This window comes from Callionymus lyra, chromosome 18 (genome assembly GCF_982586985.1).
Source record: "Callionymus lyra chromosome 18, fCalLyr1.hap1.1, whole genome shotgun sequence".
Taxonomy (NCBI): Eukaryota; Metazoa; Chordata; class Actinopteri; order Syngnathiformes; family Callionymidae; genus Callionymus; species Callionymus lyra.
In genome coordinates, this window is record NC_141835.1 from 756,621 (window position 1) to 781,974 (window position 25,354).

Genomic DNA, 25,354 nt, shown 5'->3' on the forward strand with positions numbered 1-25,354 from the left:
GTTCATCAATAACAAGGTGGTCATAATGTTTTTAAATGTTCATCAATAACAAGGTGGTCATAATGTTTTTAAATATTCATCAATAACAAGGTGGTCATAATGTTTTTAAATGTTCATCAATAACAAGGTGGTCATAATGTTTTTAAATGTTCATCAATAACAAGGTGGTCATAATGTTTTTAAATGTTCATCGATAACAAGGTGGTCATAATGTTTTTAAATGTTCATCAATAACAAGGTGGTCATAATGTTTTTAAATGTTCATCAATAACAAGGTGGTCATAATGTTTTTAAATGTTCATCAATAACAAGGTGGTCATAATGTTTTTAAATGTTCATCAATAACAAGGTGGTCATAATGTTTTTAAATGTTCATCGATAACAAGGTGGTCATAATGTTTTTAAATGTTCATTGATAACAAGGTGGTCATAATGTTTTTAAATGTTCATCAATAACAAGGTGGTCATAATGTTTTTAAATGTTCATCAATAACAAGGTGGTCATAATGTTTTTAAATGTTCATCGATAACAAGGTGGTCATAATGTTTTTAAATGTTCATCGATAACAAGGTGGTCATAATGTTTTTAAATGTTCATCAATAACAAGGTGGTCATAATGTTTTTAAATGTTCATCAATAACAAGGTGGTCATAATGTTTTTAAATGTTCATCAATAACAAGGTGGTCATAATGTTTTTAAATGTTCATCAATAACAAGGTGGTCATAATGTTTTTAAATGTTCATCGATAACAAGGTGGTCATAATGTTTTTAAATGTTCATCAATAACAAGGTGGTCATAATGTTTTTAAATGTTCATCAATAACAAGGTGGTCATAATGTTTTTAAATGTTCATCGATAACAAGGTGGTCATAATGTTTTTAAATGTTCATCAATAACAAGGTGGTCATAATGTTTTTAAATGTTCATCAATAACAAGGTGGTCATAATGTTTTTAAATGTTCATCAATAACAAGGTGGTCATAATGTTTTTAAATGTTCATCAATAACAAGGTGGTCATAATGTTTTTAAATGTTCATCAATAACAAGGTGGTCATAATGTTTTTAAATATTCATCAATAACAAGGTGGTCATAATGTTTTTAAATGTTCATCAATAACAAGGTGGTCATAATGTTTTTAAATGTTCATCAATAACAAGGTGGTCATAATGTTTTTAAATGTTCATCGATAACAAGGTGGTCATAATGTTTTTAAATGTTCATCAATAACAAGGTGGTCATAATGTTTTTAAATGTTCATCAATAACAAGGTGGTCATAATGTTTTTAAATGTTCATCGATAACAAGGTGGTCATAATGTTTTTAAATGTTCATCAATAACAAGGTGGTCATAATGTTTTTAAATGTTCATCAATAACAAGGTGGTCATAATGTTTTTAAATGTTCATCGATAACAAGGTGGTCATAATGTTTTTAAATGTTCATCAATAACAAGGTGGTCATAATGTTTTTAAATGTTCATCAATAACAAGGTGGTCATAATGTTTTTAAATGTTCATCAATAACAAGGTGGTCATAATGTTTTTAAATGTTCATCAATAACAAGGTGGTCATAATGTTTTTAAATGTTCATCAATAACAAGGTGGTCATAATGTTTTTAAATATTCATCAATAACAAGGTGGTCATAATGTTTTTAAATGTTCATCAATAACAAGGTGGTCATAATGTTTTTAAATGTTCATCAATAACAAGGTGGTCATAATGTTTTTAAATGTTCATCAATAACAAGGTGGTCATAATGTTTTTAAATGTTCATCAATAACAAGGTGGTCATAATGTTTTTAAATGTTCATCAATAACAAGGTGGTCATAATGTTTTTAAATGTTCATCAATAACAAGGTGGTCATAATGTTTTTAAATGTTCATCAATAACAAGGTGGTCATAATGTTTTTAAATGTTCATCAATAACAAGGCGGTCATAATGTTTTTAAATGTTCATCAATAACAAGGTGGTCATAATGTTTTTAAATGTTCATCAATAACAAGGTGGTCATAATGTTTTTAAATGTTCATCAATAACAAGGTGGTCATAATGTTTTTAAATGTTCATCAATAACAAGGTGGTCATAATGTTTTTAAATGTTCATCAATAACAAGGTGGTCATAATGTTTTTAAATGTTCATCAATAACAAGGTGGTCATAATGTTTTTAAATGTTCATCAATAACAAGGTGGTCATAATGTTTTTAAATGTTCATCAATAACAAGGTGGTCATAATGTTTTTAAATGTTCATCAATAACAAGGTGGTCATAATGTTTTTAAATGTTCATCGATAACAAGGAGGTCATAATGTTTTTAAATGTTCATCAATAACAAGGTGGTCATAATGTTTTTAAATGTTCATCAATAACAAGGTGGTCATAATGTTTTTAAATGTTCATCAATAACAAGGTGGTCATAATGTTTTTAAATGTTCATCAATAACAAGGTGGTCATAATGTTTTTAAATGTTCATCAATAACAAGGTGGTCATAATGTTTTTAAATGTTCATCGATAACAAGGTGGTCATAATGTTTTTAAATGTTCATCGATAACAAGGTGGTCATAATGTTTTTAAATGTTCATCAATAACAAGGAGGTCATAATGTTTTTAAATGTTCATCAATAACAAGGTGGTCATAATGTTTTTAAATGTTCATCAATAACAAGGTGGTCATAATGTTTTTAAATGTTCATCAATAACAAGGTGGTCATAATGTTTTTAAATGTTCATCAATAACAAGGTGGTCATAATGTTTTTAAATGTTCATCAATAACAAGGTGGTCATAATGTTTTTAAATGTTCATCAATAACAAGGTGGTCATAATGTTTTTAAATGTTCATCAATAACAAGGTGGTCATAATGTTTTTAAATGTTCATCAACAACAAGGTGGTCATAATGTTTTTAAATATTCATCAATAACAAGGTGGTCATAATGTTTTCATTGTTTCTTTTAATATCAAGATCCAAACTTTCAACAAAATAAAACAAAGTTTCCTGTTAAACCATCAAATAAAAGCTGTTATTAAGACGTTCATGTGTTCATGTGTTCATGTTCATGTGTTCATGTTCATGTGTTCATGTTCACAGTTATGTGTTCACATTCATGTGTTCATGTACATGGGTTCATGTTCATGTGTTCATGTTCATGTGTTCATGTTCACAGTTATGTGTTCACATTCATGTGTTCATGTACATGGGTTCATGTTCATGTGTTCCTGTTCATGTGTTCATGTTCACAGTTATGTGTTCACATTCATGTGTTCATGTACATGGGTTCATGTTCATGTGTTCATGTTCATGTGTTCATGTTCACAGTTATGTGTTCACATTCATGTGTTCATGTACATGGGTTCATGTTCATGTGTTCATGTTCATGTGTTCATGTTCACAGTTATGTGTTCACATTCATGTGTTCATGTACATGGGTTCACATTCATGTGTTCATGTACATGGGTTCATGTTCATGTGTTCACATTCATGCGTTCATGTACATGGGTTCATGTTCATGTGTTCATGTTCACAGTTATGTGTTCACATTCATGTGTTCATGTACATGGGTTCATGTTCATGTGTTCATGTTCATGTGTTCATGTTCACAGTTATGTGTTCACATTCATGTGTTCATGTACATGGGTTCACATTCATGTGTTCATGTACATGGGTTCATGTTCATGTGTTCATGTTCATGTGTTCATGTTCACAGTTATGTGTTCACATTCATGTGTTCATGTACATGGGTTCATGTTCATGTGTTCATGTTCATGTGTTCATGTTCACAGTTATGTGTTCACATTCATGTGTTCATGTACATGGGTTCACATTCATGTGTTCATGTACATGGGTTCATGTTCATGTGTTCACATTCATGTGTTCATGTACATGGGTTCATGTTCATGTGTTCATGTTCACAGTTATGTGTTCACATTCATGTGTTCATGTACATGGGTTCATGTTCATGTGTTCTTGTTCTCATGTTCATGTGTTCATGTTCATATGTTCATGTGTTCATGTACATGGGTTCATGTTCATATGTTCATGTTCATGTGTTCATGTGCATGTGATAATGTGTTTATGTGTTCATGCTCATGTGCATGTGTTCATGTACATGTGTTCACGTGTTAATGTGTTCATTTTCACAGTTATGTGTTCACGTTCATGTGTTCATGTACATGGGTTCACGTTCATGTGTTCATGTTCACAGTTATCTGTTCATGTGTTCATGTTCATGTGTTCATGTGTTCATGTGTTCATGTTCACAGTTATCTGTTCATGTGTTCATGTGTTCATGTTCATAGTTATCTGTTCATGTGTTCACGTTCACGTTCATGTGTTCACGTTCACGTTCATGTGTTCACGAGCGTCACGTCTCTGGTCTCTTGTTCTCGTAGAAAGAAAGTCTCTTGCGAAGCGACGTCTGCAGCCTGACAGGAAGTCGACTCAGGTGTCGCTTCAGAGGCTCAGAGCTGCGAGCGATGACTTCCTGTACGATCCTGCGAGAGACGGTCGTCATGACGATGAACACTCAGGTGAACAGACTTTACCTGAAGAGCGAGTGCGGCTGCAACTGGAAGACGAGGGCGTCGTTACAGTGACCCTGAACACATGACACCTGTCAATCAACTGATGACACCTGTCAATCAACACATGACGACCTGACAGAAACACACACCAGACCTTCACAGTAAAAGCATGAGAGGAAATCGACCTGACAGAAACACACACCAGACCTTCACAGTAAAAGCATGAGAGGAAATCGACCTGACAGAAACACACACCAGACCTTCACAGTAAAAGCACGAGAGGAAGTCACATGACAGACCTTCACAATAAAAGCATCATATTTATTCATTCTTCGCTCACCTTGTCCGTCGACAGGATGTCGTCACAACTTCCCCCAAAAACAACAACATCAGAGTCTCTACCAGGACATGCTGTGTGCCACAACCTGCAATTAATATTATTATTAGTGTTATTATTAAAGTTATTAACATTATTATTAGTGTTATTATTATAGTTATTAACATTATTATAGCTATTCATATCATTATAGTTATTAACATTATTATTAGTGTTATTATTATAGTTATTAACATTATTATTAGTGTTATTATTATAGTTATTAACATTATTATAGCTATTCATATCATTATAGTTATTAACATTATTATTAGTGTTATTATTATAGTTATTAACATTATTATTAGTGTTATTATTATAGCTATTAACATTATTATAGCTATTCATATCATTATAGTTATTAACATTATTATTAGTGTTATTATTATAGTTATTAACATTATTATTAGTGTTATTATTATAGTTATTAACATTATTATAGCTATTCATATCATTATAGTTATTAACATCATTATTAGTGTTATTATTATAGTTATTAACATCATTATAGTTATTAACATCATTATAGTTATTAACATCATTATAGCTATTCATATCATTATAGTATTAACATTATTATTAGTGTTATTATTATAGTTATTAACATCGTTATAGTTATTAACATCATTATAGCTATTCATATCATTATAGTATTAACATTATTATTAGTGTTATTATTATAGTTATTTATATCATTATTAGTGTTATTATTATAGTTATTTACATCGTTATAGTTATTAACATCATTATTAGTGTTATTATTATAGTTATTTATATCATTATTAGTGTTATTATTATAGTTATTAACATCGTTATAGTTATTCATATCACTTTATTTATTAATATAATTATAGTACTAACAACATTATTAACATCAATATATTCATTAACATAATTATAGTTATTAACATCATAATAGTTATTAATATAATTATAGTTATTAACATCATAATAGTTATTAATATAATTATAGTTATTAACATCATAATATTTATTAACATAATTATAGTTATTAACATCATAATAGTTATTAACATCATAATAGTTATTAATATAATTATAGTTATTAACATCATAATATTTATTAACATAATTATAGTTATTAACATCATAATAGTTATTAATATAATTATAGTTATTAACATCATAATAGTTATTAATATAATTATAGTTATTAACATCATAATATTTATTAACATAATTATAGTTATTAACATCATAATAGTTATTAATATAATTATAGTTATTAACATCATAATAGTTATTAATATAATTTATAGTTATTAACATCATAATATTTATTAACATAATTATAGTTATTAACATCATAATAGTTATTAATATAATTATAGTTATTAACATCATAATAGTTATTAACATAATTATAGTTATTAACATCATAACAGTTATTAATATAATTAAAGTTATTAACATCATAATATTTATTAACATAATTATAGTTATAAACATCATAATAGTTATTAATATAATTATAGTTATTAACATCATAATAGTTATTAATATAATTATAGTTATTAACATCATAACAGTTATTAACATAATTATAGTTATTAACATCATAATAGTTATTAATATAATTAAAGTTATTAACATCATTCATATTATTCTTGCCTGGGCTTGTCGTCATGACGATGCTTCACTTCTCTCCACGTCTTCGTCTCAACGTTGAACAACCAGGCGTCGCCTGAAGAAACATGTAGAAGAAAAAGAGTCAAAAGGTTTGAAAGTTATTTTACTCATAGGTTTGAGTTAAAAGTTATTTTACTCATAGGTTTGAGTTAAAGTTATTTTACTCATAGGTTTGAGTTAAAGTTATTTTACTCATAGGTTTGAGTTAAAGTTATTTTACTCATAGGTTTGAGTTAAAGTTATTTTACTCATAGGTTTGAGTTAAAGTTATTTTACTCATAGGTTTGAGTTAAAGTTATTTTACTCATAGGTTTGAGTTAAAGTTATTTTACTCATAGGTTTGAGTTAAAGTTATTTTACTCATAGGTTTGAGTTAAAGTTATTTTACTCATAGGTTTGAGTTAAAGTTATTTTACTCATAGGTTTGAGTTAAAGTTATTTTACTCATAGGTTTGAGTTAAAAGTTATTTTACTCATAGGTTTGAGTTAAAGTTATTTTACTCATAGGTTTGAGTTAAAGTTATTTTACTCATAGGTTTGAGTTAAAAGTTATTTTACTCATAGGTTTGAGTTAAAGTTATTTTACTCATAGGTTTGAGTTAAAGTTATTTTACTCATAGGTTTGAGTTAAAGTTATTTTACTCATAGGTTTGAGTTAAAGTTATTTTACTCATAGGTTTGAGTTAAAGTTATTTTACTCATAGGTTTGAGTTAAAGTTATTTTACTCATAGGTTTGAGTTAAAGTTATTTTACTCATAGGTTTGAGTTAAAGTTATTTTACTCATAGGTTTGAGTTAAAGTTATTTTACTCATAGGTTTGAGTTAAAGTTATTTTACTCATAGGTTTGAGTTAAAGTTATTTTACTCATAGGTTTGAGTTAAAGTTATTTTACTCATAGGTTTGAGTTAAAGTTATTTTACTCATAGGTTTGAGTTAAAAGTTATTTTACTCATAGGTTTGAGTTAAAAGTTATTTTACTCATAGGTTTGAGTTAAAGTTATTTTACTCATAGGTTTGAGTTAAAGTTATTTTACTCATAGGTTTGAGTTAAAAGTTATTTTACTCATAGGTTTGAGTTAAAAGTTATTTTACTCATAGGTTTGAGTTAAAGTTATTTTACTCATAGGTTTGAGTTAAAGTTATTTTACTCATAGGTTTGAGTTAAAAGTTATTTTACTCATAGGTTTGAGTTAAAAGTTATTTTACTCATAGGTTTGAGTTAAAGTTATTTTACTCATAGGTTTGAGTTAAAGTTATTTTACTCATAGGTTTGAGTTAAAGTTATTTTACTCATAGGTTTGAGTTAAAGTTATTTTACTCATAGGTTTGAGTTAAAGTTATTTTACTCATAGGTTTGAGTTAAAGTTATTTTACTCATAGGTTTGAGTTAAAGTTATTTTACTCATAGGTTTGAGTTAAAGTTATTTTACTCATAGGTTTGAGTTAAAGTTATTTTACTCATAGGTTTGAGTTAAAGTTATTTTACTCATAGGTTTGAGTTAAAGTTATTTTACTCATAGGTTTGAGTTAAAGTTATTTTACTCATAGGTTTGAGTTAAAAGTTATTTTACTCATAGGTTTGAGTTAAAAGTTATTTTACTCATAGGTTTGAGTTAAAGTTATTTTACTCATAGGTTTGCAGTTAAAGTTATTTTACTCATAGGTTTGAGTTAAAGTTATTTTACTCATAGGTTTGAGTTAAAGTTATTTTACTCATAGGTTTGCAGTTAAAGTTATTTTACTCATAGGTTTGAGTTAAAGTTATTTTACTCATAGGTTTGAGTTAGTTATTTTACTCATAGGTTTGCAGTTAAAGTTATTTTACTCATAGGTTTGAGTTAAAGTTATTTTACTCATAGGTTTGAGTTAAAGTTATTTTACTCATAGGTTTGCAGTTAAAGTTATTTTACTCATAGGTTTGCAGTTAAAGTTATTTTACTCATAGGTTTGAGTTAAAGTTATTTTACTCATAGGTTTGAGTTAAAGTTATTTTACTCATAGGTTTGAGTTAAAGTTATTTTACTCATAGGTTTGAGTTAAAGTTATTTTACTCATAGGTTTGAGTTAAAGTTATTTTACTCATAGGTTTGAGTTAAAAGTTATTTTACTCATAGGTTTGAGTTAAAAGTTATTTTACTCATAGGTTTGAGTTAAAGTTATTTTACTCATAGGTTTGAGTTAAAGTTATTTTACTCATAGGTTTGAGTTAAAGTTATTTTACTCATAGGTTTGAGTTAAAGTTATTTTACTCATAGGTTTGAGTTAAAAGTTATTTTACTCATAGGTTTGAGTTAAAGTTATTTTACTCATAGGTTTGAGTTAAAGTTATTTTACTCATAGGTTTGAGTTAAAGTTATTTTACTCATAGGTTTGAGTTAAAGTTATTTTACTCATAGGTTTGCAGTTAAAGTTATTTTACTCATAGGTTTGAGTTAAAGTTATTTTACTCATAGGTTTGAGTTAAAGTTATTTTACTCATAGGTTTGCAGTTAAAGTTATTTTACTCATAGGTTTGCAGTTAAAGTTATTTTACTCATAGGTTTGAGTTAAAGTTATTTTACTCATAGGTTTGAGTTAAAAGTTATTTTACTCATAGGTTTGAGTTAAAAGTTATTTTACTCATAGGTTTGAGTTAAAGTTATTTTACTCATAGGTTTGAGTTAAAGTTATTTTACTCATAGGTTTGAGTTAAAAGTTATTTTACTCATAGGTTTGAGTTAAAGTTATTTTACTCATAGGTTTGAGTTAAAAGTTATTTTACTCATAGGTTTGAGTTAAAGTTATTTTACTCATAGGTTTGAGTTAAAGTTATTTTACTCATAGGTTTGAGTTAAAAGTTATTTTACTCATAGGTTTGAGTTAAAGTTATTTTACTCATAGGTTTGAGTTAAAAGTTATTTTACTCATAGGTTTGAGTTAAAAGTTATTTTACTCATAGGTTTGAGTTAAAGTTATTTTACTCATAGGTTTGCAGTTAAAGTTATTTTACTCATAGGTTTGAGTTAAAGTTATTTTACTCATAGGTTTGAGTTAAAGTTATTTTACTCATAGGTTTGAGTTAAAGTTATTTTACTCATAGGTTTGAGTTAAAGTTATTTTACTCATAGGTTTGCACTCGGCACTGAGTCCTCCGAACACAAACAAGCTGTCGTCCAGCACCGAGGTCAGTGTGTGCCACGAGCGACCCACAGGGGGCGCCGTTGCTGGAGTTCTGCAGGAACAAGAAGATCGTGAGTCGTGACTCGAGAGTCGACTATGAGAGGTTTGACCTACATTTCTGTCCAGGTCCAGGTCTCCAGGTCCAGGCAGTGGATGTCGTTGGTTCTGGTCTCCTGAGAGACGCAGAGTTCAGGTCAAACCAGGACTGAGAAGGTTTTCATCGTCGTTTGTTATGGTTTGTATTCAATAAGGTTTTTATAACATAAACAGCAATTTGTTCATGTTTGTGTTGCAGTTAAACTCCCGGCCTCTAGATGGCAGCAGTCGTTACGTCCTCCACAGCTAAAGGAAGATTGATGACTGAGGACGAGAGGATACAGTGAGTCCAGCAGCTTTTAAAGCTGATGTTTGGACATATTTTGGTTTGAAAACAAATGAAAGTAGTTACGACTTCAAGAGTCATGTGGTCTGTAAATACTACAACACCAGAGTCAAGTACTGGACAATACTACACATATATACTTGTTACTACACTATCACAACACCAGAGTCAAGTACTGGACAATACTACACATATATACTTGTTACTACACTATCACAACACCAGAGTGTAGTACTGGACAATACTACACATATATACTTGTTACTACACTATCACAACACCAGAGTCAAGTACTGGACAATACTACACATATATACTTGTTACTACACTATCACAACACCAGAGTCTAGTACTGGACAATACTACACATATATACTTGTTACTACACTATCACAACACCAGAGTCAAGTACTGGACAATACTACACATATATACTTGTTACTACACTATCACAACACCAGAGTCAAGTACTGGACAATACTACACATATATACTTGTTACTACACTATCACAACACCAGAGTCAAGTACTGGACAATACTACACATATATACTTGTTACTACACTATCACAACACCAGAGTCAAGTACTGGACAATACTACACATATATACTTGTTACTACACTATCACAACACCAGAGTCAAGTACTGGACAATACTACACATATATACTTGTTACTACACTATCACAACAGCAGAGTCAAGTACTGGACAATACTACACATATATACTTGTTACTACACTATCACAACACCAGAGTCAAGTACTGGACAATACTACACATATATACTTGTTACTACACTATCACAACAGCAGAGTCAAGTACTGGACAATACTACACATATATACTTGTTACTACACTATCACAACGCCAGAGTCAAGTACTGGACAATACTACACATATATACTTGTTACTACACTATCACAACGCCAGAGTCAAGTACTGGACAATACTACACATATATACTTGTTACTACACTATCACTATATATATCCTTGTGTGACTACACAAATACTGAATAATAAACACAAATGTATTTTGATTTGAAACACTAGAATATTTGATCATCTTCATCTACATTAAGATTCTGATCAAATCATGTTCTCACCATCACTCTGCCGCCGAACACGTATCCTCTAGAGCCCAGCGTGGCACTGGAGTGTGCGGCCCTCGGAGCCGGGGCCCGACCCTGCAGGTGAGAGAGTCCTGAGACCAGGGACCATAAGACCAGGAGGTTCTGACTCACGCGTGTCTGAGCTTCAGTCCAGCTGCTGCGTCTGGGATCGAACACATGGACCTCGTTGTTCCAGCCCCAGAACACATCCGTGACCTGCCACACAACACAACACAACACAACACAACACAACACAACCGTCACAGACGCACACCAATGCTCACGGTGAAGCTGTCGTTACCCAGGAACCCTCGTCCACGATGAAGCTTCTGTTCCTGTCGTCGCTCAGTTGTTTGAAACCATATCCTCCGAAGTAGATGATCCTGGACAAACATGGTCGTCACTGAGAGCAGACGCCTGCCAAGCAGCTCGTCCTCGATGTTAGTACATCAGTGTCATCAGAAGATCTGTTTGTGTTGTTGTTACCTTGAGACTCATCTCAGCATCAAACCAACAGTTCCAGGATCAAACTTCACAGGTTTTTAAAAGTGTTACCTTCCGTTGTAGACCCAGCAGGACAGCTTGTCTCGAGGTGAGGGGGCGGAGCCTGACACAGGTGTGATCCTCCTCCACAGGTAGTTACCGTCGGTGAGGTCGACACAGTAGATCTGATCAAGTCATTAGTTAGGTTGTTATCAGAGAAGCTGACATGGAGTCAGTATTTATGATGAAGATGAAGATGATGAAGGGGATGATGATGATGATGAAGAAGATGACGTCAGGATGAAGACGACGACGACGACGACGACGACGACGACGACGACGACGATGATGAAGAAGATGAAGATGTTCACCTGGTTGGACTGACTTCTCTCATCACAGCCTCCAAAGACGAACATGGTTCCTTCCACACAGCAGCTGCAGGTTCCTGACATGGAAGGAGGAACTTCTCCCTTCATGTGGAACATTTCCCTTCAAGAACATTCATGAACTTAACAGAACTGATCCAGACTTCAGAGTTCTTACCATGAACCTTCTTCAAGGTCGTAAGTCCAGATCTCATCGTTAGGAAGAAAGATTTCTTCACCAGCAATGGACTGTGAAGAACAAATGTCGTGAAGAATATATACAAATATACATAGATATACACATATATACACTTATTCTACCATATATCCTCCCCATATATACAGTTATTCTACCATATATACAGTTATTCTACCATATATACACTTATTCTACCATATATACACTTATTCTACTATATATACACTTATTCTACCATATATACACTTATTCTACCATATATCCTCCCCATATATACACTTATTCTACCATGTATACAGTTATTTTACCATATATATAGTTATTCTACCATATATCCTCCCCATATATACAGTAATTCTACCATATATACAGTAATTCTACCATATATACACTTATTCTACCATATATCCTCCCCATATATACAGTTATTCTACCATATATACACTAATTCTACCATATATACACTTATTCTACCATGTATACAGTTATTTTACCATATATATAGTTATTCTACCATATATCCTCCCCATATATACAGTAATTCTACCATATATACAGTAATTCTACCATATATACACTTATTCTACCATATATACACTTATTCTACCATGTATACAGTTATTTTACCATATATATAGTTATTCTACCATATATCCTCCACATACTGTATATATAGCTCAACGTCATTTGGTGCTCTGCCCTCTAACCTCTTCGCTATTGGTTTATCCTCGAGGCCCCGCCTCGTCTCTGCGAAAGGATCTCCAGCTGGTGCTGGATTCTCTCACAGACCTTGACCAAGTCCCAGTGGACATTTTGTTGGAGGTCTCGCTCCTTCTGGTCCAGACATCCACGAAGAGAAGGAGTGAGCTGTGTTCTCTCGCCAGTCTCTCATTGGGTTGATCGGCCATTATCCAGGTCTACCAGGCAGCAGGTGGATCTGCTCCTTGTGAATTAGGGGCACATTTCACCCGTGGTGTGGTAGCTTCAGTGGCTCTTTTGCAGGGTGTTTTCTTTGGAGCCTCTTGGGCGTCCAAAGCCTACGCTAGAGCGTCTCCTCGACAAGGCAACAGGATCAGTAGCTCATACTGGTTTTGAGCGATACCATTCCCCCGAGGCCCGCGGACCAATGGATTTGGATCCTGGGCCAGCGGGGCCCTAGTGATGCTGCTGTCAGGAGCGGCGTCTAGCTGGGGGTACATCGATGCCGTCGGGCTTCGCATTGGGTTTAAACCAATAGCGAAGCGGTTAGAGGGCGGAGCACCAAATGACGTAGAACCCCTGAGTTATCATCATAATCTCAGGTTCTACAAATTGGTGCGAAGCCCTCTAACCTCGTCGCCCAGCAGACGCCTTTCTCGCAGAGTTTTCAGTTGGAGGAAATATGGCGGGTATTTCCCACCTTAGTAGGACGTGGACTGAACCAGTTGAGTGGAGAGTTCATTGAGATCAACCAATAGCACAGCAGTTAGAGGGCGGAGCACCAATTCGTAGAACCTGAGATTGTGATGATAACCCAGGGGGTTATTCTACCATATATAGAGAGTTATTTACCATATATAGAGAGTTATTTACCATATATATTAAGGGTTATTTACCATATATAGAGAGTTATTTACCATATGTATAGAGTTATTTAGCATATATATAAAGGTGTATTTACCATATATAGAGAGTTATTTACCATATATATTAAGGGTTATTTGCCATATATAGAGAGTTATTTACCATATGTATATAGTTATTTAGCATATATATAAAGGTGTATTTACCATATATCCTCCCCACACGTACAGCAGGTTCTCCAACACTAAGCCAGTATGTCCGCTCCTCTCTTTGGCCAGAACTTCTTCTCTGTGTCTCTGGAACTCGACCTCCATGATCTAAAAATATCTAAAAATACCAACAACGGAACAGAAGATTTAAACACGACGTTATTCTCTGGTGTTTTCAACAAGAAACGTCATTGTTTTCGCAGGACTCTCGAGAATATGTAATAAACACATAATAACGATGACGTCACGTCAAGACTCGCCGCTAAAACAACAGAAACGACCTTCAAAACCCTTCAAATGACACATACATCTTCAGATACTCACGTCAAGACGCTGAATGTCAGTCAAACATATGTTTGTTTCTCATGTTTACAACGAACACCTTGTGTTTACGATCAACTGCGTCACTTCCGGAGCCCTTGACTTTCAAAATAAAAGTCTCAGACGTTCCTTCACGCGATAGTATCGACATCGTGATGTTCTGAAGATAAACAAATAACCAGTGGAATTATATTGTTCTGTCTTCGTTAGTCCATCAAAATAATGCTTATCTTCACATCATCACGTTTATTTGGTGATTCTGTAGCGAGACATGTGACATGTTTCTGACGTCACAACTTTTTATTGACAGTAACAACGACAGCAACTCTATGGAGCATCAAACACAACAGAACAGAACCGGACGTTCTCTTGGAACATAGAGCAGGAAAATAAAAACCTCTTATTGTGGAATGTTGGCGGCGCGTGACCTACAGTGACCTCTGTGACCTCTGTGACCTCTGTGACCTCTGTGACCTCTGTGACCTCTGTGACCTCTGTGAACACCTGGTTCTCGTGTTGGAAGTGAACATTGAGACAGATTTGAAACAGTTTCCTCAGAGGAACAGAAGCGGTTGAGTGTCGTCACACCAGCAGCTCAAGAATGTCCATAAAAACCGTGAAGACATGAACCAACGAGCCACGATCAGGTTCTGACGTCCATGATGTCATTTCCTGGCACGTTGGTCTCAGAAGTTCCTTGTTTTGCTTCATGAGAAGCTCATGGTTGCAGCTCTGACTGCAGGCGAGCAGGAAGGAGGCGGATCTGGCTCTGGACCACGTCGCTGGTCTTCATGTTGTCGGAGAAGAAACTCAAACAAATCCTGTCGCAGAAGAACATGGTTGAGGTTCTTCAACGTGTCAGAAGATTCATGGTTGGTTCACCTGAAGAGAGACTGAGGCTGAAGCTGGAACACAAGGACGTCGTTGAAGAGGTCCTGCAGATGATGAAGATGATGAAGATGAAGATGAAGATGAAGATGATGATGATGAAGATGAAGATGAAGATGAAGATGAAGATGAAGATGATGATGACGATGATGATGATGAATTTGATGAAGATGATGAAGATGATGAAGATGAAGATTATGATGATGATGAAGATGCAGATGAAGATTATGATGATGATGAAGATTATGATGATGATGAAGATGCAGATGAAGATTATGATGATGATGATGATGAAGATGAAGATGAAGATGATGATGATGAAGATGATGATGAAGATGAAGATGAAGATGATGATGATGAAGATGATGAAGATGAAGATTATGATGATGATGAAGATGCAGATGAAGATTATGATGATGATGAAGATGAAGATTATGATGATGAAGATGAAGATGAAGATGAAGATTATGAAGATGAAGATGAAGATGAAGATGAAGATTATGATGATTATGATGATGATGATGATGAAGATGATGATGAAGATGAAGATTATGATGATGATGATGATGATGAAGATTATGATGATGATGAAGATGCAGATGAAGATTATGATGATGATGATGATGAAGATTATGAAGATTATGATGATGATGATGATGAAGATTATGATGATGATGAAGATGAAGATGAAGATGAAGATTATGATGATGATGAAGATGAAGATGAAGATGAAGATGAAGATTATGATGATGATGAAGATTATGAAGATTATGATGATGATGAAGATTATGATGAAGATGATGATGAAGATTATGAAGATTATGATGATGATGAAGATTATGAAGATTATGATGAAGATGGTGATGATGATGAAGATGATGATGATGATGATGAAGATGATGATGATGATGAAGATGATGAAGATGATGATGATGAAGATGATGATGATGATGATGATGATGATGAAGATGATGATGATGATGATGATGATGATGAAGATGATGATGATGATGATGATGAAGATGACGAAGATGATGAACTTTAGTTAAACATACAAATAAATGATAATCAAATATTTTAAACTTACTGTGAAAACATTGTCGATGAAATCGTTGCTTCCTCCGAACACAACAACGTTAGAGTCACTGCTGGAACATGCAGAGTGAAACAACCTTGAAGAGAAGGTCAGGTGTTTAAGTTAAGATGTTCAGTTAAGATGGTTCAGTGAAGATGGTTCAGTGAAGATGGTTCAGTTAAAATTTTCAGTTAAGATGGTTCAGTTAAAATTTTCAGTTAAGATGGTTCAGTTAAGATGTTCAGTTGAGATGTTTAAGTTAAGATGGTTCAGTTAAGATGGTTCAGTTAAGATGGTTCAGCTAAGATGGTTCAGTTAAGATGGTTCAGTTAAGATGGTTCAGTTAAGATGTTCAGTTAAGATGGTTCAGTTAAGATGTTTAAGTTAAAATGTTCAGTTAAGATGGTTCAGTTAAGATGGTTCAGCTAAGATGGTTCAGTTAAGATGGTTCAGTTAAGATGTTTAAGTTAAAATGCTCAGTTAAGATGGTTCAGTTAAGATGGTTCAGCTAAGATGGTTCAGCTAAGATGGTTCAGTTAAGATGGTTCAGTTAAGATGTTTAAGTTAAAATGTTCAGTTAAGATGGTTCAGTTAAGATGGTTCAGTTAAGATGGTTCAGTTAAGATGGTTCAGTTAAGATGTTTAAGTTAAAATGTTCAGTTAAGATGGTTCAGTTAAGATGGTTCAGTTAAGATGTTTAAGTTAAAATGTTCAGTTAAGATGGTTCAGTTAAGATGGTTCAGCTAAGATGGTTCAGTTAAGATGGTTCAGTTAAGATGTTTAAGTTAAAATGTTCAGTTAAGATGGTTCAGTTAAGATGTTTAAGTTAAAATGTTCAGTTAAGATGGTTCAGTGAAGATGTTCAGTTAAGATGTTTAAGTTAAGATGGTTCAGTTAAGATGATGGTTCAAAGTGTATCGAGTCATAATCATATGCAAGGAAGTGACCTCGTCTTCCTGTCGTGACTCGACTCTGTCCAGGAGTTGGTGTCGATGTCCAGCAGCCAACTGTCGCCTGAGGAGACCAGGTTAAGACCAGGTTAAGACAAGGTTAAGACAAGAGACCAGGTTAAGACAAGTTTAAGACGAGGTTAAGACAAGAGACCAGGTTAAGACGAGGTTAAGACAAGGGTAAGACGAGGTTAAGACAAGGGTAAGACGAGGTTAAGACAAGGGTAAGACGAGGTTAAGACGAGGTTAAAACCAGGTTAAGACGAGGTTAAGACGAAGTTAAGATGAAGTTAAGACCAGGTTAAGACCAGGTTAAGACCAGGTTAAGACGAAGTTAAGATGAAGTTAAGACGAGGTTAAGACCAGGTTAAGACGAAGTTAAGATGAAGTTAAGACAAGGTTAAGACCAGGTTAAGACCGGGTTAAGATCTGGTTAAGACGAGGTTAAGACGAGGTTAAGACTGGGTTAAAACCAGGATAAGACCAGGTTAAGACCAGGTTAAAACGAGGTTAAGACGAGGTTAAGACGAGGTTAAGACGAGGTTAAGACTGGGTTAAAACCAGGATAAGACCAGGTTAAGACCAGGTTAAGACCAGGTTAAAACGAGGTTAAGACGAGGTTAAAACGAGGTTAAGACCAGGTTAAGATGAGGTTAAAACGAGGTTAAGACCAGGTTAAGACCAGGTTAAAACAAGGTTAAGACCAGGTTAAGACCAGGTTAACACCGGGTTAAAACCAGATTAAGACCAGGTTAAAACCGGGTTAAAACAGGGTTAAAATGAGGTTAAGACCAGGTTAAAACGAGGTTAAGACCAGGTTAAGACCAGGTTAACACCGGGTTAAGACCAGATTAAGACCAGGTTAAGACCGGGTTAAAACGGGGTTAAAATGAGGTTAAGACCAGGTTAAGACCAGGTTAAGACCAGGTTAAGACCAGGTTAAGACCAGCTTAAGACCAGGTTAAGACCAGGTTAAGACCAGGTTAAAACGAGGTTAAAACCAGGTTAAGACCAGGTTAAGACCAGGTTAAGACCAGGTTAAAACCAGGTTAAGACCAGGTTAAGACCGGGTTAAGACCAGATTAAGACCAGGTTAAGACCAGGTTAAGACCAGGTTAAAACGAGGTTAAGACCAGGTTAACACCGGGTTAAGACCAGATTAAGACCAGGTTAAGACCAGGTTAAGACCAGGTTAAGACCAGGTTAAAACGAGGTTAAGACCAGGTTAAGACCAGGTTAAGATGAGGTTAAGACCAGGTTAAAACCAGGTTAAGACCAGGTTAAGACCGGGTTAAGACCAGATTAAGACCAGGTTAAGACCAGGTTAAGACCAGGTTAAAACGAGGTTAAGACCAGGTTAACACCGGGTTAAGACCAGATTAAGACCAGGTTAAGACCAGGTTAAGACCAGGTTAAGACCAGGTTAAAACGAGGTTAAGACCAGGTTAAGACCAGGTTAAGACCAGGTTAAAACGAGGTTAAGACCAGGTTAAGACCGGGTTAAGATGAGGTTAAGACCAGGTTAAAACCAGATTAAAACCAGGTTAAGACCAGGTCAAGACAAGGCAGGTCAGAACTTGTCCTCACTCAGACTCTGCTCGCCGGCGCCCAGGCCTCCGAACAGGAACAAGGTGTTGGCGGAGACGGCGCTGAGCGAGTGCCAGGACCGAGCGGCCGGAGCGAAGGAAGTTCTGGAAGGATTTCAAAGAGTTCCTCTCAGCGTAGATCAAACACCAGCTTCTCTAGCTGAAGAAAGATCAAAACTCCTTTGTAAACCACTCACATCTGCGTCCACGTCCAGGTCTCAAGGTCGAGGCAGTGAAGGTCACTCAGGTGATGTTCCTGCGTCAGAGTTGACCATGAGTTTTATATTTAGATATTATTCAAGGTTCTCGCCAGTCCAGAGGCTTCTAGTCCTGTGAGTAGTTCGTGCTTCTATGTCTCGATGACGTTTACGTTCTTAGACTCAGTTTGACAGGAAACCGAAGCAAGTCCTGCGATGCTGAGCGTTTGTCGTGATATTGATCTCAGATCATGTCGACACCAAAGGAAATAAACCAAAGTCTTCCTTCTCTAGACCCAGGACCTGCTCCAGTTCTGATCCTGGCGAGAACCTTGTTATTGTCACTGAAACATGTGTTGATTACCTGTTGATTTCCTCCACAAATGTATCCTCTCGAGCCCAGCACAGCACTGGCGTGACCTGCTCTGGCAGCAGGAACTCGACCCTGAAGGTCGACTCGAGGTCAGACTTTGAAACGTTTTTAAACTTTGTTTTTACTCACAAACATTCTGGGCTCGTGCCAAGTGGACTGAAGCGTGTCGAAGACATGAACCTCGTTGTTCCAGCCCCAGATCACGTCTTCCAGCTGCCGCCACATGACATTCACTATCATAGATATGCATATGTAGAACATACCAACTATCATAGATATACTATACTGTATGTAGAACATGATAACTATCATAGATATACTATATGTATAACATGATAACTATCATAGATATACTATATGTAGAACATACTAACTATCATATATATACATATGTAGAACATACTAACTATCATAGATATGCTATATGTAGAACATACTAACTATCATAGATATGCTATATGTATAACATGATAACTATCATAGATATACTATATGTAGAACATACTAACTATCATATATATACATATGTAGAACATACTAACTATCATAGATATACTATATGTAGAACATACTAACTATCATATATATACATATGTAGAACATACTAACTATCATAGATATACTATATGTAGAACATGATAACTATCATATATATACATATGTAGAACATACTAACTATCATAGATATACTATATGTAGAACATACTAACTATCATATATATACATATGTAGAACATGCTAACTATCATAGATATACTATATGTAGAACATGATAACTATCATATATATACATATGTAGAACATGCTAACTATCATAGATATACTATATGTAGAACATACTAACTATCATATATATACATATGTAGAACATACTAACTATCATAGATATACTATATGTAGAACATACTAACTATCATATATATACATATGTAGAACATGCTAACTATCATAGATATACTATATGTAGAACATGATAACTATCATATATATACATATGTAGAACATGCTAACTATCATAGATATACTATATGTAGAACATACTAACTATCATAGATATACTATATGTAGAACATGATAACTATCATATATATACATATGTATAACATGATAACTATCATAGATATACTATATGTAGAACATGATAACTATCATATATATACATATGTATAACATGATAACTATCATAGATATACTATATGTAGAACATGATAACTATCATAGATATACTATATGTAGAACATGATAACTATCATAGATATACTATATGTAGAACATGCTAACTATCATAGATATACTATATGTAGAACATACTAACTATCATAGATATACTATATGTAGAACATACTAACTATCATAGATATACTATATGTAGAACATACTAACTATCATAGATATACATATGTAGAACATGCTAACTATCATAGATATACTATATGTAGAACATGATAACTATCATATATATACATATGTAGAACATGCTAACTATCATAGATATACTATATGTAGAACATACTAACTATCATATATATACATATGTATAACATGATAACTATCATAGATATACTATATGTAGAACATGATAACTATCATATATATACATATGTATAACATGATAACTATCATAGATATACTATATGTAGAACATGATAACTATCGCAGATATACTATATGTAGAACATGCTAACTATCATAGATATACTATATGTAGAACATACTAACTATCATAGATATACTATATGTAGAACATACTAACTATCATAGATATACTATATGTAGAACATGATAACTATCATATATATACATATGTATAACATGATAACTATCATAGATATACTATATGTAGAACATGATAACTATCATATATATACATATGTATAACATGATAACTATCATAGATATACTATATGTAGAACATACTAACTATCATATATATACATATGTAGAACATGCTAACTATCATATATATACATATGTATAACATACTAACTATCATAGATATACTATATGTAGAACATACTAACTATCATATATATACATATGTAGAACATGCTAACTATCATATATATACATATGTAGAACATGATAACTATCATATATATACTATATGTAGAACATGATAACTATCATATATATACTATATGTAGAACATGATAACTATCATTTATATACTATATATAACATTAACTATCATATATATACATATGTATAACATGATAACTATCATATATATACATATGTATAACATGATAACTATCATTTATATACTATATATAACATTAACTATCATATATATACATATGTATAACATGATAACTATCATATATACATATGTATAACATGATAACTATCATATATATACATATGTATAACATGATAACTATCATTTATATACTATATATAACATTAACTATCATATATACATATGTAGAACATGATAACTATCATATATATACATATGTATAACATGATAACTATCATATATATACTATATGTATAACATGATAACTATCATTTATATACTATATATAACATTAACTATCATATATATACATATGTATAACATGCTAACTATCATATATATACTATATTTATAACATGCTAACTATCATATATATACTATATTTATAACATGCTAACTATCATATATATACTATATTTATAACATGATAACTATCATATATATACTATATTTATAACATGATAACTATCATATATATACTATATTTATAACATGGTAACTATCATATATATACTATATTTATAACATGCTAACTATCATATATATACTATATTTATAACATGCTAACTATCATATATATACTATATTTATAACATGATAACTATCATATATATACTATATTTATAACATGATAACTATCATATATATACTATATTTATAACATGGTAACTATCATATATATACTATATTTATAACATGATAACTATCATATATATACTATATTTATAACATGATAACTATCATATATACATTATATTTATAACATGATAACTATCATATATATACATAAGTATAACATGATAACTATCATATATACATTATATTTATAACATGATAACTATCATATATACATTATATTTATAACATGATAACTATCATATATATACTATATTTATAACATGATAACTATCATATATACATTATATTTATAACATGGTAACTATCATATATATACTATATTTATAACATGATAACTATCATATATATACTATATTTATAACATGATAACTATCATATATACATTATATTTATAACATGATAACTATCATATATACATTATATTTATAACATGATAACTATCATATATATACTATATTTATAACATGATAACTATCATATATACATTATATTTATAACATGGTAACTATCATATATATACTATATTTATAACATGATAACTATCATATATATACTATATTTATAACATGATAACTATCATATATATACTATATTTATAACATGATAACTATCATATATACATTATATTTATAACATGATAACTATCATATTTCATTATATTTATAACATGATAACTATCATATATATACTATATTTATAACATGATAACTATCATATATACATTATATTTATAACATGATAACTATCATATATATACATAAGTATAACATGTTATGTTTGTACAATTTAAAACTTATTCTAGAGTTGATGTAAAACTACTTCATTTATTTTAACACGAGATTATCTCTATGAAAAATCCTTCTCAGAGCCGAACACAATTACCCATGATGCCTGGTGGATGATGAAGCTGCTGTTGGAACCATCGAACTCGTCCAGAAGTTTCTCTCCGTATCCACCGAAGTACACGATCCTGCAGCAGTTTCAAGGTCAGAAGCTTCATGACACAGTGTCACACTTGGAGAAGTCAGTAGGTGGCGCTCTCAGGCGTGAGGTGTTCAAGAGATGGATGTAGAGCAGCGAGCGACACCTAGTGGACGCTGAAGATAATGACACATGAAGCTTCATGAAGCTTCACTGGACCAGTGTTTGTTTAACCTTCGTGACGTTGAAGGTCACAAAGCTTCATGACGTTGAAGGTCATGAGCTTCATGACGTTGAAGGTCATGACCTTCATGACGTTGAAGGTCATGAGCTTCATGACGCTGAAGGTCATGAGCTTCATGACGTTGAAGGTCATGACCTTCATGACGTTGAAGGTCATGAGCTTCATGACGTTGAAGGTCATGAGCTTCATGACGTTGAAGGTCATGAGCTTCATGACGTTGAAGGTCATGAGCTTCATGACGTTGAAGGTCATGAGCTTCATGACGTTGAAGGTCACGAACCTGCATGACCTTGAAGGTCACCACTACGTGAATGAGATTCTAACGAGAACAAAGAGCGTCTCCATCTTGGTTCCTGGCGAATGACAGTCACCTTGCGTCATGAGTCCAGCAACATAACTGGCTGCGAGGAGACGGAGCGGAGCCGGAGTTGTAGCTCAGGTGTCTCCAGGTGAACGTCTTCTCGCCGAGTTCAACACCAAACATCTGCGTGAAGACACGGGTCAGGTCTGGACGAGCTCGGACGGTTCCTCACTCGCCTCGTTGGTGTAAAACTTCTCAGCACAGCCTCCGAACACGTACAAGACTCCGTCCACACAGCAGCCGCACGTGCCGGACACGGTGAGAGGAACATCTCCGCTCATGAGGAACATCTGCCTTCAGAGACACGAGCCTCCATATCAGAGAGAAGTTCAAGTGTTTCTTGTTCTTACCATGAGCGTCGCTCCAGGTCGAACACACACAGCTGGTCTGCAGGAAGACACACAGTTTCTCCAGCAGAAACCTGAAGGACACACATGATGACTTCACAATAACAACTCCTGGACCTTCTCACTGTGAATCCTGAAGGACACACATGATGACTTCACAATAACAACTCTTGGACCTTCTCACTGTGAATCCTGAAGGACACACATGATGACTTCACAATAACAACTCTTGGACCTTCTCACTGTGAATCCTGAAGGACACACATGATGACTTCACAATAACAACTCTTGGACCTTCTCACTGTGAATCCTGAAGGACACACATGATGACTTCACAATAACAACTCTTGGACCTTCTCACTGTGAATCCTGAAGGACACACGTGATGACTTCAACACTGACAACTCTTGGACCTTCTCACCGTGAATCCTGAAGGACACACATGATGACTTCACAATAACAACTCTTGGACCTTCTCACTGTGAATCCTGAAGGACACACATGATGACTTCAACACTGACAACTCTTGGACCTTCTCACCGTGAATCCTGAAGGACACACGTGATGACTTCAACACTGACAACTCTTGGACCTTCTCACCGTGAATCCTGAAGGACACACATGATGACTTCAACACTGACAACTCTTGGACCTTCTCACCGTGAATCCTGAAGGACACACGTGATGACTTCAAAACTGACAACTCTTGGACCTTCTCACCGTGAATCCTGAAGGACACACGTGATGAATTCAACTCTTGGACCTTCTCACCGTGAATCCTGAAGGACACACATGATGACTTCAACTCTTGGACCTTCTCACCGTGAATCCTGAAGGACACACGTTATGACTTAAACACTGACAACTCTTGGACCTTCTCACCGTGAATCCTGAAGGACACACGTGATGACTTCAACACTGACAACTCTTGGACCTTCTCACCGTGAATCCTGAAGGACACACATGATGACTTCAACACTGACAACTCTTGGACCTTCTCACCGTGAATCCTGAAGGACACACGTGATGACTTCAAAACTGACAACTCTTGGACCTTCTCACCGTGAATCCTGAAGGACACACGTGATGAATTCAACTCTTGGACCTTCTCACCGTGAATCCTGAAGGACACACATGATGACTTCAACACTGACAACTCTTGGACCTTCTCACGT

At 33.7% G+C, this 25,354-nt stretch overlaps 2 protein-coding genes across 6 annotated transcripts in view; both read right to left on the reverse strand.

The window, feature by feature from the left end:
• Nucleotides 1-2,949: 2,949 nt before the first annotated feature.
• LOC148059992 (kelch domain-containing protein 1-like) lies at nt 2,950-14,462 on the reverse strand. 2 transcript variants are annotated; one of them, XM_087780256.1, is made up of 14 exons: nt 14,363-14,462; nt 14,036-14,156; nt 12,246-12,316; nt 12,074-12,191; nt 11,775-11,887; nt 11,521-11,602; nt 11,352-11,435; nt 11,214-11,294; nt 9,838-9,896; nt 9,666-9,775; nt 6,545-6,617; nt 4,877-4,961; nt 4,558-4,610; nt 2,950-4,506 (listed from the first exon to the last, which is right to left on the reverse strand). In XM_087780256.1, exons 2-14 carry the CDS (start codon nt 14,141-14,143, stop codon nt 4,377-4,379), a joined length of 1,167 nt encoding a protein of 388 aa, XP_087636382.1. In that variant the 5' UTR covers nt 14,144-14,156; nt 14,363-14,462; the 3' UTR covers nt 2,950-4,376. The 2 variants fall into 2 exon arrangements, with proteins under 2 accessions (XP_087636382.1, XP_087636383.1); XM_087780257.1 differs by lacking the exon at nt 14,363-14,462 and having other exon boundaries at nt 12,074-12,172; nt 14,036-14,060.
• Nucleotides 14,463-14,624: 162 nt separating this feature from the next.
• LOC148059993 (kelch domain-containing protein 1-like) overlaps nt 14,625-25,354 on the reverse strand; it is an 11,624-nt gene continuing 894 nt past the window's right edge. For 2 of the 4 annotated variants that reach the window (XM_087779881.1, XM_087779883.1), the window contains 12 exons: nt 24,183-24,253; nt 24,009-24,126; nt 23,843-23,955; nt 23,189-23,276; nt 19,558-19,641; nt 19,420-19,500; nt 19,056-19,114; nt 18,860-18,963; nt 17,270-17,336; nt 16,335-16,419; nt 15,242-15,294; nt 14,625-15,180 (listed from right to left, as the gene is read on the reverse strand). In XM_087779881.1, the coding sequence (XP_087636007.1) occupies nt 15,078-15,180; nt 15,242-15,294; nt 16,335-16,419; nt 17,270-17,336; nt 18,860-18,963; nt 19,056-19,114; nt 19,420-19,500; nt 19,558-19,641; nt 23,189-23,276; nt 23,843-23,955; nt 24,009-24,126; nt 24,183-24,253 (1,026 nt within the window). In that variant the 3' untranslated portion in view covers nt 14,625-15,077. The remainder of the gene's footprint in view (nt 15,181-15,241; nt 15,295-16,334; nt 16,420-17,269; nt 17,337-18,859; nt 18,964-19,055; nt 19,115-19,419; nt 19,501-19,557; nt 19,642-23,188; nt 23,277-23,842; nt 23,956-24,008; nt 24,127-24,182; nt 24,254-25,354) is intronic. The other 2 variants (XM_087779880.1, XM_087779882.1) reach the window with 2 other exon arrangements.

Excerpts from the sequence above, each read along its gene's own strand:
- LOC148059992 (XM_087780256.1), bottom strand. The coding sequence starts at position 14,143 with ATGGAGGTCGAGTTCCAGAGACACAGAGAAGAAGTTCTGGCCAAAGAG. Across the intron at positions 11,888-12,073 it reads AGAGAAGTCAGTCCAACCAG|ATCTACTGTGTCGACCTCAC; the intron begins GTGAACATCTTC and ends TGACTTGATCAG. Across the intron at positions 4,507-4,557 it reads CAGCCGCACTCGCTCTTCAG|GATCGTACAGGAAGTCATCG; the intron begins GTAAAGTCTGTT and ends CGTCTCTCGCAG.